We start from the raw sequence: 14,087 nt of genomic DNA, 5'->3' as shown, positions 1-14,087 counted from the left end.
CCCATTGGAAGGAAAGCCGTGTGTGCGGCTGGTTTCCCTTGGAAAGCCGTGTATTGCCAGGGTCTTCCCCTTGGAAACCTGTGTGTGTATTACCTGGGTCTTCCCCTTCAAAAGCCTGGGTTCCCCTTGGAAAGCTGGTGTGCTGCTGGGTTCCCCTTGGAAAGCCGTGTGTGCTGCTGGTTTTGGGCTGGGAAAGCCGTGTGTGTTTCGGGGGTTTCCCTTTGGAAAGCTGCTGTGTGTGCTGCAGGGTTCCCCTTGGAATGCCGTGTATGGCTGGTTTTCCCCTTGGAAAGCCGTGTGTGCATTGCCAGGGTTCCCCTTGGAAAGCAAACCTTTTCCCCCCTGCTGTATGAACACTGCTCACCTTTTGTCTCTCTCTGTTGGAGAAAAGATATTTATATATCCCAGCTTTTGCATTTGTGTTCGGGGTCTCCGCCCCGCAGGTGTTGGGATGTGTTGGGGTTCTCAGTTTGTCTTTTCTGCCTTGCTCAGCACGGCTGCATGGCTGAAGTGCCCCCTTAGATAAATGGCTCTGGTGTGAGGCTGGTTTTGCTGCCTCTCGGTGTGAGATGGTCCCAGGGACTCATCTGTTGTCGCTGCTGCTGGACCATCCGTGTCAGAAGCTGGCACTTTCCCTTGGCTTGGGAGCTCACTCATTTACTGCTGTTTATCTGGCTGATCCTCTAACTCTTCACAGAGTTGCAGTGCATCTTTAATGTCCATACATGGGACTTCTAGGTGAGAACAGCCTGATTTTAGCTTTGTTCAGTCGTCCTTGGAGTACACAGAATATGCCACTTTTCTCTCTAGGGATGCTCTGTATGATCAATGATGGTATAAAAGTCATATCCACTGTGTAAAGGACATTTTGCAGCCTGTATATAATTTTTCTCTGTGTGTTTGTCTGCACTTTCGTCAGGGATTAGAATCATTGTGGAGGAAGCTCTTCCTGCTTGAGAGAGAAATATTTCATGAAGTGAGTGTAATTTGTGAAGCCTTTTAATTGCATGAAAAGCAAATTTGCATTGAATATTCCTGTTGATATTCCCTTTTAGAAACAGTGCATTTTGCACAGCATGGCTCAGAAGATGTAGACAGCTCCCATGGTGGCAGTCTCCTAAAATTCTAACCACCTGCAAACACAATTAGTGGTTTGTTATGGAAACTGAGGACGCTTCCAATAAACCCAGGATCCCTTCTACATTCTCCTTGTCTTCAGTGGAGTCTTGAAAATCTGCAGTGGCAGAGATTTTGCAGCACCTCTGGGTAACCCAGCCCAATGCTTGATTATTTTTTGTAGGGAATTTTCTTTTTCCTTATATCCACTGGAAGCCTCCCCTGTTTCAGCTCCCATTTGTTGCTTGTTGCCCTCCCACTGCACCTCAGTGAAGAGCTCAGCTCTTGTTGTGAAATCTTTGCTTCTTTTTTGTTAGGGTCAGGATTAAATGTGTGAGATGGTATTTCTTGTTGGCACTCAGATGTTTATGGGTTCTTATTCTACAGTCTCAGAAACTGAGTTCTGTAGCACTTAAAACTAAAAATGGAGCTGTATCTCCCTCTCTACAAGGCCTTTTAAGGATAAACTGTCCAATTAAGAAATGACACCTAAATTATTTTTACTTTTAACCCAATGATCAACCATTCATAGCCCACTATGTGGATGTTTTATCCAATTACACAAACCCACCCAAACCCAAGGAGAAGAAGGTGAAGGACCAGCCTCCACCCTAAAACATCCATCTTGCTTTATATATTACTATATTCTAAAAACTTAAACTCTTAGGTTTTACCCCCTATGATATTACAGACTTCTATTCAAACTCCACACCCACAATCCCAGTTCTGTCATTCCATTTTGGAAGCTTCTCCCCAGCCTCAGGTGAAATGCAGTGTTCTCTTGGGGGTCAGTGCCTGCCTGCACACAAATTCTGAAATTCTCAGTAAGCAGGGTTCCAGCAGTGTGTCAGCCTCATCTCTCTTCTCTCTTCTCTCTTCTCTCTTCTCTCTTCTCTCTTCTCTCTTCTCTCTTCTCTCTTCTCTCTTCTCTCTTCTCTCTTCTCTCTTCTCTCTTCTCTCTTCTCTCTTCTCTCTTCTTCCTAGGGCCTTCAGCTTTTCCTCCCTTCTCTGGGCTGAGCAAGCCCACTTCCTTCAGCCTCTTCTCTTGAATCAGTTGCCCCATTTTTATATCCCTCCCTGGACTCACTTCACTTTTTTTTTTCTTGAATGGAGGAGTTTGAAGTCATCTGGGCCTCGTGTTCCAGATGTGATCTGACTAAAGGGGAGCATCTGACTGAGCCTCTGATGGTGCTGATGCCTTTTGCAGGCTGCCCTAGAGCAGGAGGGGCTGGACAGAGCTACAGAATAAAGCAGGGATTGATTCAAAGCATCTCCTCCATGGATCCACCTTGGGCAGCACCAGAGCCCAGCCAGGGCTGCACCCAAGATGACCCAAAATGGCCCCAAAATGCACGAGCGCTCCCGGGCTCTCTCCCTGGGATCAGTTCTGCTCCATTTGCACCTTGCAGTTCATTGTCCCATTCCAGCTTTAGCCCAGGCACTCCCACCCTGCTTGTTTTTCTCTCTGCAGCCCACGGGGTTTGTGCTCTGGGGCTGAGATTGGGATCATTTGTCCTTGGTGCCCAGCTGGAGCAGGAATTGTTTTGTCTCCCTGCTCTGTGCACAGAGCTCACCATCCCTGAATGTGAAGCTCAGACCCACACACTAAAGCAGCACAGAATGGGAAAAACAGAAAAGCCAAAACCTGAGCCCACTGTGCTGGTGACTGCAGGTGTTGACTTGGTCTGCTTTGTGCTCTTTTTCTAGTGTGGAAATGCTTCATGAATGTGTTGCAGAATGCTGTTTATGTGTTTCTGAAAGAGCATTGGTACTGTTCTTTTTTTGTCCTGCCCACTAGCAATCAAATAATTGACTATAAAAATAATTTTTGCTGTCACCAGGGATTGAGGGCAATCATTTTTTTTTTAATAAATTCCCAATGGAAGTTAGTACAAACTCTTTTAGTCTGGTATTTTCATAGACATACTTTGTAACAGTCACTAGGCAGTCTTGTAGATCTCTGGCTTGGGCTTGAGTTTAACTTTGCTCCGCTCAAAATCTGTAACTCAGATACAGAATTATTTGCCAGACATGAAGGTGCAGCCTGTGAGTGAGGGAAAGCATGGTGTTATCACACACAGTGAGGAGCTTCTGAAGAGTGGAGAAGGTAGGGAATCCAAGGAGAAGTTTCTTTCACCCTACAGCTGATGGTTACATTTTTGTGGCTCACTCTAAAGGAGTGAGTTTCCTTTGGATGAGAAGTGGTAGATAAGTGGATTTCAAATGCAGTGTTACCGTCAGAGCATTCTGCACTTCCAGAGTTTATTTATTTTATATTTTTATTTATATTTGTTTTATAAATTTATACATTTTATGTTTATAAATATTTTATATTTATTTCTAGAAGTTTACTTTCAAGGTTTATGGGCCCTATTAAATGTTTCATTTCAGTCTGCTGGAAAAAAGGTCAGGGATATGGTTTGGAAACAATCTGGGCACTTCTCAGTTTGCAAAGTTTGTTGTGCTCCTCTCCATAAGATCTTAATCTCTCTTGTAAGTAGCAATGTGGAAAGTTACAAGTTTTGCTCAGATGTTTATATATTCTACTGCCGCAGATACTGGCAAAGAAAAATGAAAATAGCGAGGTTAGGAAGAATGACAAGTTCACAGCAGCTTTCTTGGGAAACGTATAGATCTTGCCTCTTCCTTTTGATTCCATCAGCATTCCTGCTATTTTTTCCTGTTGCCTTTTGTTTAATTTACTAGTATTGTTGCTGGTTATAATATGAAGGTGTAACCATGGTCACTGCAATATTTTTGCATTCCCTCTAGTAGAAGACACTTGTTCAAACCACTCAATGATAAAGTAAAGCAAATGCTCTGACCTGAGTTTGCCTTTAACAACCAGGGCATGTGCACATATGTTACAGCTCTGCCTTGTAGAACAGTACCATGGATGATCTGAAAGTGCAGCTTGAGAGAATTTTGACTGCACTGGTTGACAAATAAATTCAGTGTAAAAGCAGAAGAGACCCTACTGTCATGGCTACAAGTGAACTTTTCTCTAACCAAGGTTTTAAAGTCATTATTGCCATGAGCTACTACCTTACTTATGGCTCTAATAATATTTTCTATGTCATTTGGTAAAATCTCAACATTTGGAGCTTTTCTTTCCTATGAGCTTTATAGAGCATGTGCTCATTTTAAAGAGCTGTTGTTAGTAACCTGTGTGTTCTGGCCCCCTGAACAATTAAATGCAGTGACTATTGGAAGCATGCTTTGTGTCAAACATCAGTATGATTTCAGATTTTGAGGTTTTTTTGGTCTTTTTTTCTTTGGTTTTTTTGGTTGGTTTTATTTTTTTTGCTTTCCCCTCTTTTGGGTTCATTTGCGTTTATCTCCTGAACAAATAAATGGAACAAAAATCATTGGGGATTTCATGGGTGATTCTAACTTTCTGATAAACAGCAGTTAAAATTGGTTTGTTGTTTGTTTTTTATTTAATATCTAGTAAATGCTTAATAACCTGATCAGCTTGCTGTAGATATTGAGGTATTTGGACATCTTGACTCAGGAGTTTAGCTTGAAACATCTGCTTCTCTATAACTATGAAATTAGCAGCTGACTAAGCACTTTCAGTGCCAGTACTGCTCGAGTTGTGGTGCATGATAGCAAAGTGATCCTGTTCTGGTTTTAATTCAGGTGCTATTATTCAGCAATATTAGCACTTTTTGGCCTTTGGGAGAGCCATTTCCTTTTTTTCTTCCTTTTGATTATATCAACATTATGGACACTGCAGGCATTTGTAGTCCCACTAGCAAAGCTGAAGATTAAGAAGTTGATCCAACACATACTGGAATCAATTTCTAGTGGAGATTTTTCATTTATAAAATGAAAGATCCTGTTCATGAACTGGAGTTCATCTGTGCAGTCCAGAATTGACTTCTGGAGCTTTGCATACTGTGCTGATGGGATTCATCAGTTAGTTTGCTCCTAAGTTGCTTTTAAATCAGGACAGAATTGCAGCCAACATCCTGCAGCTTCCATGCAAAACACTTCAGTAGGCTGCTTACATGTGGCCAGCCTGAACACTTCCAGGGATTTTTAGCTTTCCTGTCACAGCCTTCCACAATTGTTTAACAAAACAGTCTGATTTCAGGTTATTCCACTGTTGTAATTCTTGGGATTCAGATTACAAATTAGTGTAAAAATAAAATAAGAAAATAAAATAAGAGTTCCCGAAAATAAAATGAGTTGTTCTTTCACTGTCCTTATAAAGGAATTCATGGAGTTATGTCCAAGACCTACTATAAAAAGCTTTCATCTCTTCAGTAGTGTATGTTTTTTCAGAGTGTGTGCTGTGACATTTATGATCTCTCAGTCCAGGTTTCAGTGGGTGAAAGTCTTGCTGCCATGTCAGTAAGATAAAAAGCAGTGGAGCCAGGATTTTGCCTCAAAGGCTTGGGTGGAAATTTGCTAAAGTCTACTAAAATCTTAGTTGGTCACTTAGCTTACATCCTTCTTGATACAAAGGAATATCACTTGATAGTGGTATTCCACTATAGTGGAATCACTTGATAGTGGTTAATATTAATTTAATTTTATTTGGAGACTGTTTACTCCCATGAGTTATCCCAGTAAAAATCTGCTGGCTCAGAGCATACATCACCACTGTAGTACTTGAGCGTGGTTGCACAGAGCTCTGCAGGATCTTTTTACCACAATGATGATAGTACAGTATATTGTGAAAGTAATTGTAATGTGCAGTATGTAATTACATGTAATGTATAATTATTTCATAATAGAGAATTGTAGTAAGTATTGCAAAGGTAATTAAAATGTTGTTCACTTTTATATTTTTAAATTCCCCGTTATCACCTTTCTTTGACTTATAAACTAAGAAAAGTTAATTGTTCTCTAACATAGCATTAAAGTGTAGTCTTACTTTATTCTTCTTTTTGTTTTGTTTCCAGGTGGAGGCGTAGCTGTTGGAACCCTTCTTCTTATTGGTTAGTATGGAATATATAGATTCTTAAAGCCATATTCTGAAGCTTTTCACTCTTGAATGTATTCATTAAACAGCCTCTCTTTTCACTGTTACTGAAGTCAGACTTTAGGAAAATATAACACTCAGGTTCCTTCATTTTGTGTAGCCTTCAGAAAGGACTGTTTGTCTCAAGAATTACTGCAGGTAATGTCAGTTATTTCTTCTGGCAAGCAACTTTTCAAATTACTTAATCTGTACCACACCATACACTAATTTATATACTTTGTGTAAAAATCAACATTTTGAAGGCTTCACTCTGGGTAGCCTTCAGAATGGACTGTTGTCTGTCTCAAGAATTACTGGAGGTGAATCAAAATCTTAATTTTAGACAGGCTTGAGCACCCACAAAGAACACCCCAGAAATCTGTGTGAAAACAGGGCATTTAGCACATTTCAGGACTTAGCAGCAGTGTGCGCACATTAGTTAAGATTTTGTAAACTGCTGTTAGATTCAAACTGTGTATCATCACAAAGGTTTTATTTAAATTTGAGGAAGACATGCAATGCAATTCTGGCAATTTTGGCTGCCAGAATCAGCTGAGAGCAAGGTGATGGAAGGCTGCTTTCTATCAGGGTGTGCTTGAGGCACACTGAGATTATTAAATAGCTTACACCAGAATTCCCTTCCCAGACCACAGTGCAGCTCTCTGGGACCATCTCCACTGCAGCTGAGGAGTCCAGCTTTCCTTTCTGTTTGACTGAGTTGACACAAAAACAGCAGAAAATGAAGAATTCTTGTGTTAATCTCCACTTGAATCTCATAATTGAGAACTGGACTGGATTTCTGCCTTGCCTTGGGACAAAGCAGACTGGCACATGCCTGGGTGATTTGGGTGCTTTCAAAGTTGTGCCTGTAGAGCGTTTTAAGAGCCTGCTTGTCTCTAGTGATAGACACCAATAGAAGTTCTTCAGACTGTGGCTTTTCAGCCTTGAAACAGATTTAATCAGTAATTTTCATCCATTTTTCTTAAAGGGCTGAAAACATTGTGGTCTGGGTATTTTGTTTGTGTTTACTTTTCCTGTGGAAGACAGTCATTGCTTGGGAAACTGAATTTGTATCTAGAATTTTGGTTATGTATTTTGAATTTTACAACTCAAAAATTGGTCTTAGCACTAAAGATCCAAACAGTGAGATCTGGGGAAAACTTATTTGAAATCTCTTTTAGCCACTGTTGGAATTACAGCATGTTAGTTTCTGTTGGGGTAGGGCTCATGTAACCTGCACTAGAGACTGAATAAAATTTTCTGTTTGCCATTGAGGAAGGTGATTGCTCCCACTGTGGCTTGTTATTTCAATGCTAGCATTTATTTCTGCATTTTATCGGTTAGAGACAGTTATTGATGTGCCATTGAGTCTTAGAAAATGTTGATTTTTACATCAAGTATATAAATTAGTGTATGGTGTGGTGCAGATTAGGTAATTTGAAAAGTTGCTTGCCAAAAGAAATAACTGACATTACCTAATTCCAACATTTCAGCTTGAGAAGAGCTGCAATCTTGTTGTGGTAAAGGAAGAAGAAAATAGAAATTAGAACCTATTCTGTTTTACATAGATCAGAGATTGTGAGGCTGGATTCATTTTGTCTTCCCATTACAATATTCACTGCCCCTTGCAGCAGACAGGGGCTGGGTGGCATCCAGTGAATCCAATAGCAGGAAAATTGTCATTAAATGGAAGAAGTGGTGCAATATTTCACCACAGGGTGTTGTGGATGTGAAAAACATTCATGTGGATGCTGATGGCTCAATGGAAGATTTTTCCTGAAAAGATTTTTGCCTGAACTTTGGTCCCTCTGAGTGCATATCTGGCCATACTCAGTTGTAGGTTTGAATTTGCTTATCCCCTGTGTTGGTTGTGTATTTGTGATCTGACCTGAAACTTAGCTTGAGAATGTCTCTTTTAGATTTGAAAATGACTTTTTTTCCCAAATGAGCCTTACCATATGTTATTTTGAAACATATAATTATATACAAAAAGTCTTGAAGCAGGAACTGTATCATGACTCATTAGTCTAAAAATTTGGAGATTTGATTTTTAAAGTTGGTGCAGGTAACACTGGAATGGCATTGTTAGGATATCCTGTCAGCACACCAAGAAATTCTGTCATGAGATTAGTCTAGGCAAGCTTAATATTATCAGGATTGAAGCTGTCAGTGATAAACCTCCTAGGAAGATCTTTCTGTGTTGTACTCCAAGTGTTACAGAAAGGTTAAATTCTTCCCCTTCCTTCAGCATTCTCTAAGGTGAGAATAAATTGAATTACTTTTAGCTTAGCTCCCTTTGCAAATTAAATGCTCATCTTCATTATTTGACTCATTATCTTGGTTAATTTAACCAAATAATAGTAGATTCAGGGTATTAAAATATTTATTTGAACTGTTGTGTTCTGAAGATGTAGTAATGGCACAGGTTACTTGATAAGACTGTAAAATATTGTTTGAAATAGAAGTGTGCAAGTTTTTGAACTCAACTCATAATAAAGAGCATTGTGATTTTCAGTTGAGCTTAATTCTATAGTATATTCTTTTGACAGTGTTTTAATTATATGAAAATTAGAGAGTTGAAGCACATGGTATTCTCAAGGAAGATCCTACCTACCAGAGCAGCTTGAGACTTCCTGAGGTTTGTTCATCTAACAAGAATTAGGATTTTAACTGTTATTGTATTTTTAAGAAAACCCTTACAGTAGTGGGTTTCCAAGAAGCATTCTGGTGTGGAATCCCATCAAAGCAGTTTGTTCAGGATGGAGGTGAGACCACATTTGTGGTTTTATCTGAACCAGCTGCAGAAGATCAGCTTCCCAGGACAGTCCCCCTTCTCAAAACCAAGCAAAACAAGCACACTCCTTCCCTTCTCCACTCCAGTGTACTTCAGCCTGTTGCATGTGTGATTACCAGCCCAGGAAGAGTTTGCAGGAGGATATTTTGTTTGAAAATTAATATATAATATAATATAATATAATATAATATAATATAATATAATATAATATAATATAATATAATATAATATAATATAATATAATATAATATAATATAATATAATATAATATAATATAATATAATATAATATAATATATCTGATATAACATAATTCTATATTTATATTATATATAATACATATTGTTATATTATATTATATTATATTAATATGTTATATTAATATAATATGGTATATGAAAATATATTATATGAATATATTATATGAATATATTATATATGATGAATATATTTTATATATTGAATATATTACTATATAATAATTATTATAATTAAAAAATAATTTTTAAAACCATTTTAAATTGTTACTTTGTTTTTAAAGGTAAGCTTTTTTTATATAACACCTTGTGCCTAGTGAGCTGCAGCACCCTCACTAGAGGCGTCCTGGGCACCCTGTAAGAACCTATTCTTGCTCACCTTTAAAAGCCCCAGTTTTGACAAGGTCACTGACAGCTAAATGTTTTAAAGATTATCAGTAGGAGGGGTTTTGTTGGTAGCTGAGGTCAGTTATTAAAAGTTAAAGTTGTCTGGTGCAATACAGGTCTATACTTGTACATTCTAAGCCTTGGAGCAGTTTCAGCTGCTTTAATTAGCTACTTTTATTTTTGTTAGGCATGCAATTTAACCTGAGTGGTAAGAGCTCTCTTCACTTGCCAATATAACTGAATTTATCATCTTTTTAAAGCTGAAAAAGATAATCTCAAGAGAGGTACAAAACAGTGATTTGCTAAATATAATCCTACAAAATACCAGTTAGCAGAATTCACCTTCCTGAAGTATGGCTAAATGCCAAATATTGTAACTTATGTGTTTGACAACTCTGGTTTGGCATGTGCTAATTAAATGCAAGTGACACAAAGTATATCCCCTCAAGCTTAGTAAACGTGGACATTAGAAAAGTATCTTTAAATGGAATTTGAGATTATTAAAATAATCTCATTTTATAACCTGCAGCAATTTAGAGACATATTTCATAGCTGGAGAAAGACACACCTTAGGTCACAGGACCACAGTGTAGAAGCATCTATCTGATAAAAAATTATCAATACTGATAGGCTATGACAGGCTTTTGGCAGCTTTAGGGCAACCTGTCTAGACTTTGTAGAGAGAAAAAAAATAAGCCATCTGTACATTACATTGTTGCAGGCTTTTTCTTGTTACAGCTCTCATCATTTTGAACAATTCTACTACAAATGACCACTGGAGTTTTTCAAAGACCTTCATGCTGCTTAATGTAGTGATGTTTGAAAGTCAGGTTATAAATACAGTATTTATAGATATGATGTTTGTTACCTTATGGTGGGTTTTGTTCCTGACTTTTTACTCCTCTTCCAGTTCTAGTGGTGCTTATTCTGCATCCCTCTCTTGGAGCCTCTGTGCAGAGGGAGTTTTTCCTTAAGGTCACATGGTTACATATCAATAATTCTATAATTAAATTTGTTAATTTTAAAATAAATTCTATTTTTACAGTGCCTCACACATATCTTCTCTCTTTTTTTTTTTTCTGTGCCCTACATAAAAGCCTTAAGATTCTAGACCTAATTCTGCAACCCATGAATTTCTTTGAGTAGTAGCTACAGACAAGTGTGGAGAAATGTCCCTTATGTGTTTGGTAGCCTGCTGGAACCCTGGTTACTGAGAATTTCAGACTTTGTGTGCTCACAGGCACTGAGCCCCAAGAGAGCACTGCATTGACCTGAGGCTGTAGAAAAGTCTTCCAAAACTGAATGATAAAACTGAGATTATAAGTGTGTAGTTTAAATAGAAGTGTGTAATATTGCCTAGTAGAAAACTTAAGAGTTATAAGTTTTAGAATATAGTAATATATGTAAAACAAGATAGAAGTTTTAGGGTGGAGGCTGGTCTTTCTTCACCTTCTTCTCCATGGGTTTGGGTAATATTGTGTAATTAGATAAAAAAGTCCACATTGCAGATGAGTAGTTAGTTACTGGGTTAAAAGTAAAAATAGTTTAGGTGTAATTTCCTAACTGGACAGTTTATCCTTAAAAGGCTTTGTAGAGAGAAATACAGCTCCATTTTTAGTTTATTTGAGTGAACTACTGTAGAACTCACAGTTCTGTAATAGAAGACTGTAATATAAATGAAAACTAATTAATAATTTAATTAATTTAATTTAATAATTAATTTATTATTAATTTAATTTAATAATTAAATTAATTAATTGTTAAGACTGTAATATAAATGAAAAATAAGGAATATCTGAGTCCCAAAAGAATTTAATTTAATGCCAACCCTAAAAAAAGAAGCAAAGACTCCACAGTAGCCTATGCAGTGCAGTGCTGAAAAAACCCCTAAACAGGAATTGCTCTTTATCCTTAGTGCTCAGCTATAGGGTTATATGATCAATGGAATTATATATATTATATATATTATATGTTATATATATAATAATATATATAATAAATATATTATATGGAATTATATATATTATATACTATATCTTTTATATTATATATAATATAATATATATGATATGGAATTATATATATATTATGTATTATATATTTTATATATATATATATATATATAATATATATATAATATATATATTATATTATATTATATGGAATTCCCTGTGCTTGTAGTGACAATCCTGCTCTTTCTCCATGATTGTTCCAGCCAGGAAAGCACACTCATGTGGAAAGAGACCCATGGATAGTCACAACAGACTATTTTATTTATGTCCTTATTGCAGGATCAGAGGAGCTTTTGTCCTAGAGACAATATGCGTAACTTCTAGGTAAATAATCTCTTTTCCTTGTGTAGTTTCATGCTTCACTAGTTACTCACCTGCTGCTTAGCTGGAGAACACTCTTTGTTCCAAAAGAATGGCAGAAAGCTGCTCAGTGCTGTGTGTGACTGGTGGGGACTGCACCCAGAAAAGGCTGCAGCTGCAGGAGCCTGATTTGTTCCTGTGCCTTGGTAGCTGGAAGTGAAGCTCGCAATGAAGGACCAGCTCTCTCGGGCCAGGCTTGTCCTCGGTATCGACTAAAACAATCTGAAGTGTTGGTCCTGCTTGTCCTGAGTGAAGGTGGTTCTTGTGGTTGTGGAGGAGTTTGGAAAGATAAAGGTAACAGTTGAAAATTTGTCCTAGTCATTCAAGTGCTAACTTCAGGCATTCTCAGGAAAGTGTTTCATTCTGGGATTCTATGGAAGAGATCAGTGAGCCGCTGAAGTACCTGTGCTAAGTGATTTGTTTGTTTATTTACAAGAAGAAAGCTGTGCTCCTTTGGTTTTGAATGTAACTATTGAAGGCAGGGTACAATGGATGCTATCAGAAAAGCCCCATATGGATGCACTTTAGATCTTTTGAATACCACAAAAGTTTAGTGACCTAGAAATGAATCAATAAAAAGCATCCTCTAGCTGACAAATTGAAGAACTGAGGGATTCTTACAGATGCATTGACTTTAACAATTCCAGATAGACTGTTTGTAAAGGCTTTCTGAGACATATCTAATCCTCTGAGTACTGTAGGAAGCTATGAGGTGGTTTATATTTAGATCACTTTCCAATTCTTAATTTATTTTTTTACTGCAAGTTTACTCTTATGAAAATTGAAGAAGAAGGGAAGGGCTTATGTTAAAATGATGTGTCCTTACACTGAATGTGTTTTTAATTTGCTAACTTGAACATTCCTTGTTGTTTTGGAAAATAGGTTTTGGAAGAGTATGGCAGTGTAAGAACTTCTCTAGCCCTGTTAAATTACAAATAAATCAACGAATCAACAAAATTAATTAGAATCTCAATAAGTCACTTAAAATGTTTATATATTAGTTCTTCATGGCTTTATTTCTACAATATGTTTTAACATTTCAGCATTTCAAATAAAATTTGAGAAAAATTCTTTTTAACTATTACAGCCATTTTTCTTCTTACCTTAGTTAAATGATCACCAACAGATCATATGATTTCTTGTATTTATCCATGGTTTATAAAGTTTCTCTGTTATGTTTGGCACAAGAAATTGAGTACATTTTTTACTTTCTAAGGAATAATTATTATCAAAAATGATAATCCAGAAAGACTGTCTGTATAGTTCTACACACAGACTCAAGCCTTAAAACACTTGGACTAAATGAGACATTTTCTTCTTTTCCATTAAATGTCAGTTAAATACATATCAACTCAGTGTTTCTGTGCCTCAGATGGTGAAGAAGGTGAACTTTAACCTGTGGTTAAAAATTGAGAAGCCAAGATTTTTCATTCAGCAAGGATGATGTAAATGTTGCAGCTGAGGATCCTTCCAGAGTGCCTGATGAGTGTTCTTTTCCTCTCTTGTTCAAAGGGAGGGAGATCTAACAAAATTGTCTCCCTCCAGTGACATCTGCCACAGTGATGTGATTACAGGGGAGCCTGGGTGGCTTCTTTCAGGTACCTCAGACAATTTAAAACAAAAAATGTAGAGCTCATGCTGCCACTTTGATTTCTGGAGGTCTTTGCTTCTTAAATTGAGAGCTTCATAGTTGGAGATTAGCACATGGAAATCAATACAGTGTGAATAATATATTACTGAGGATAAAGCAGTAAGAATAACCAGAGAGAGCCAATGTTTGAGGGGGCAGGAGCTATCAGTGGTCTGGACTCCAGTTACAAGGGACACTTATACAGCAATGGGGTTTTATTTCCCTCTTGAAACAGTTTAAGATTTAAGCAGGCTACAAAGACTATTTACAAAATACGACCATAATACTTCCTCAAAACTTAGGTAGTGTCAGTTCTGCCTTTTGTTTCTGCAGTGGGAGTGTTTCAGTTTTACCTGATTGAGCCTTGTGCCCACCTCAGTCTCATAGCTGGCTCTACATCCCCAGTCTTATCCCTGAGTTAGGAAGGCAGTTCTTCAGTAACATTAATAATGGCTTTATAAGGATGAAAGAATAAACTGGATCTTATATTTAGTTAAAAGCTCCAAATTCTCAAGTAAATTGCAGTTTGGAAATCCGTCCTGATGAACTTTTGACAAGGA

General features: G+C 37.4%; 1 protein-coding gene across 1 annotated transcript in view; it reads left to right on the top strand.

The window, feature by feature from the left end:
• The window catches only part of ELP4 (elongator acetyltransferase complex subunit 4), a 142,365-nt gene that overhangs the window by 497 nt on the left and 127,781 nt on the right, over nucleotides 1-14,087 (top strand). The window contains exon 2 of the mRNA XM_058025972.1: nucleotides 6,030-6,065. Within this exon, the coding sequence (XP_057881955.1) occupies nucleotides 6,030-6,065 (36 nt within the window). The remainder of the gene's footprint in view (nucleotides 1-6,029; nucleotides 6,066-14,087) is intronic.

Source organism: Melospiza georgiana, chromosome 6, assembly GCF_028018845.1.
Source record: "Melospiza georgiana isolate bMelGeo1 chromosome 6, bMelGeo1.pri, whole genome shotgun sequence".
Taxonomy (NCBI): domain Eukaryota; kingdom Metazoa; phylum Chordata; class Aves; order Passeriformes; family Passerellidae; genus Melospiza; species Melospiza georgiana.
The sequence above is the reverse complement of the archived record's forward strand: the minus strand, read 5'-3'. Positions and strand labels throughout refer to the sequence as shown.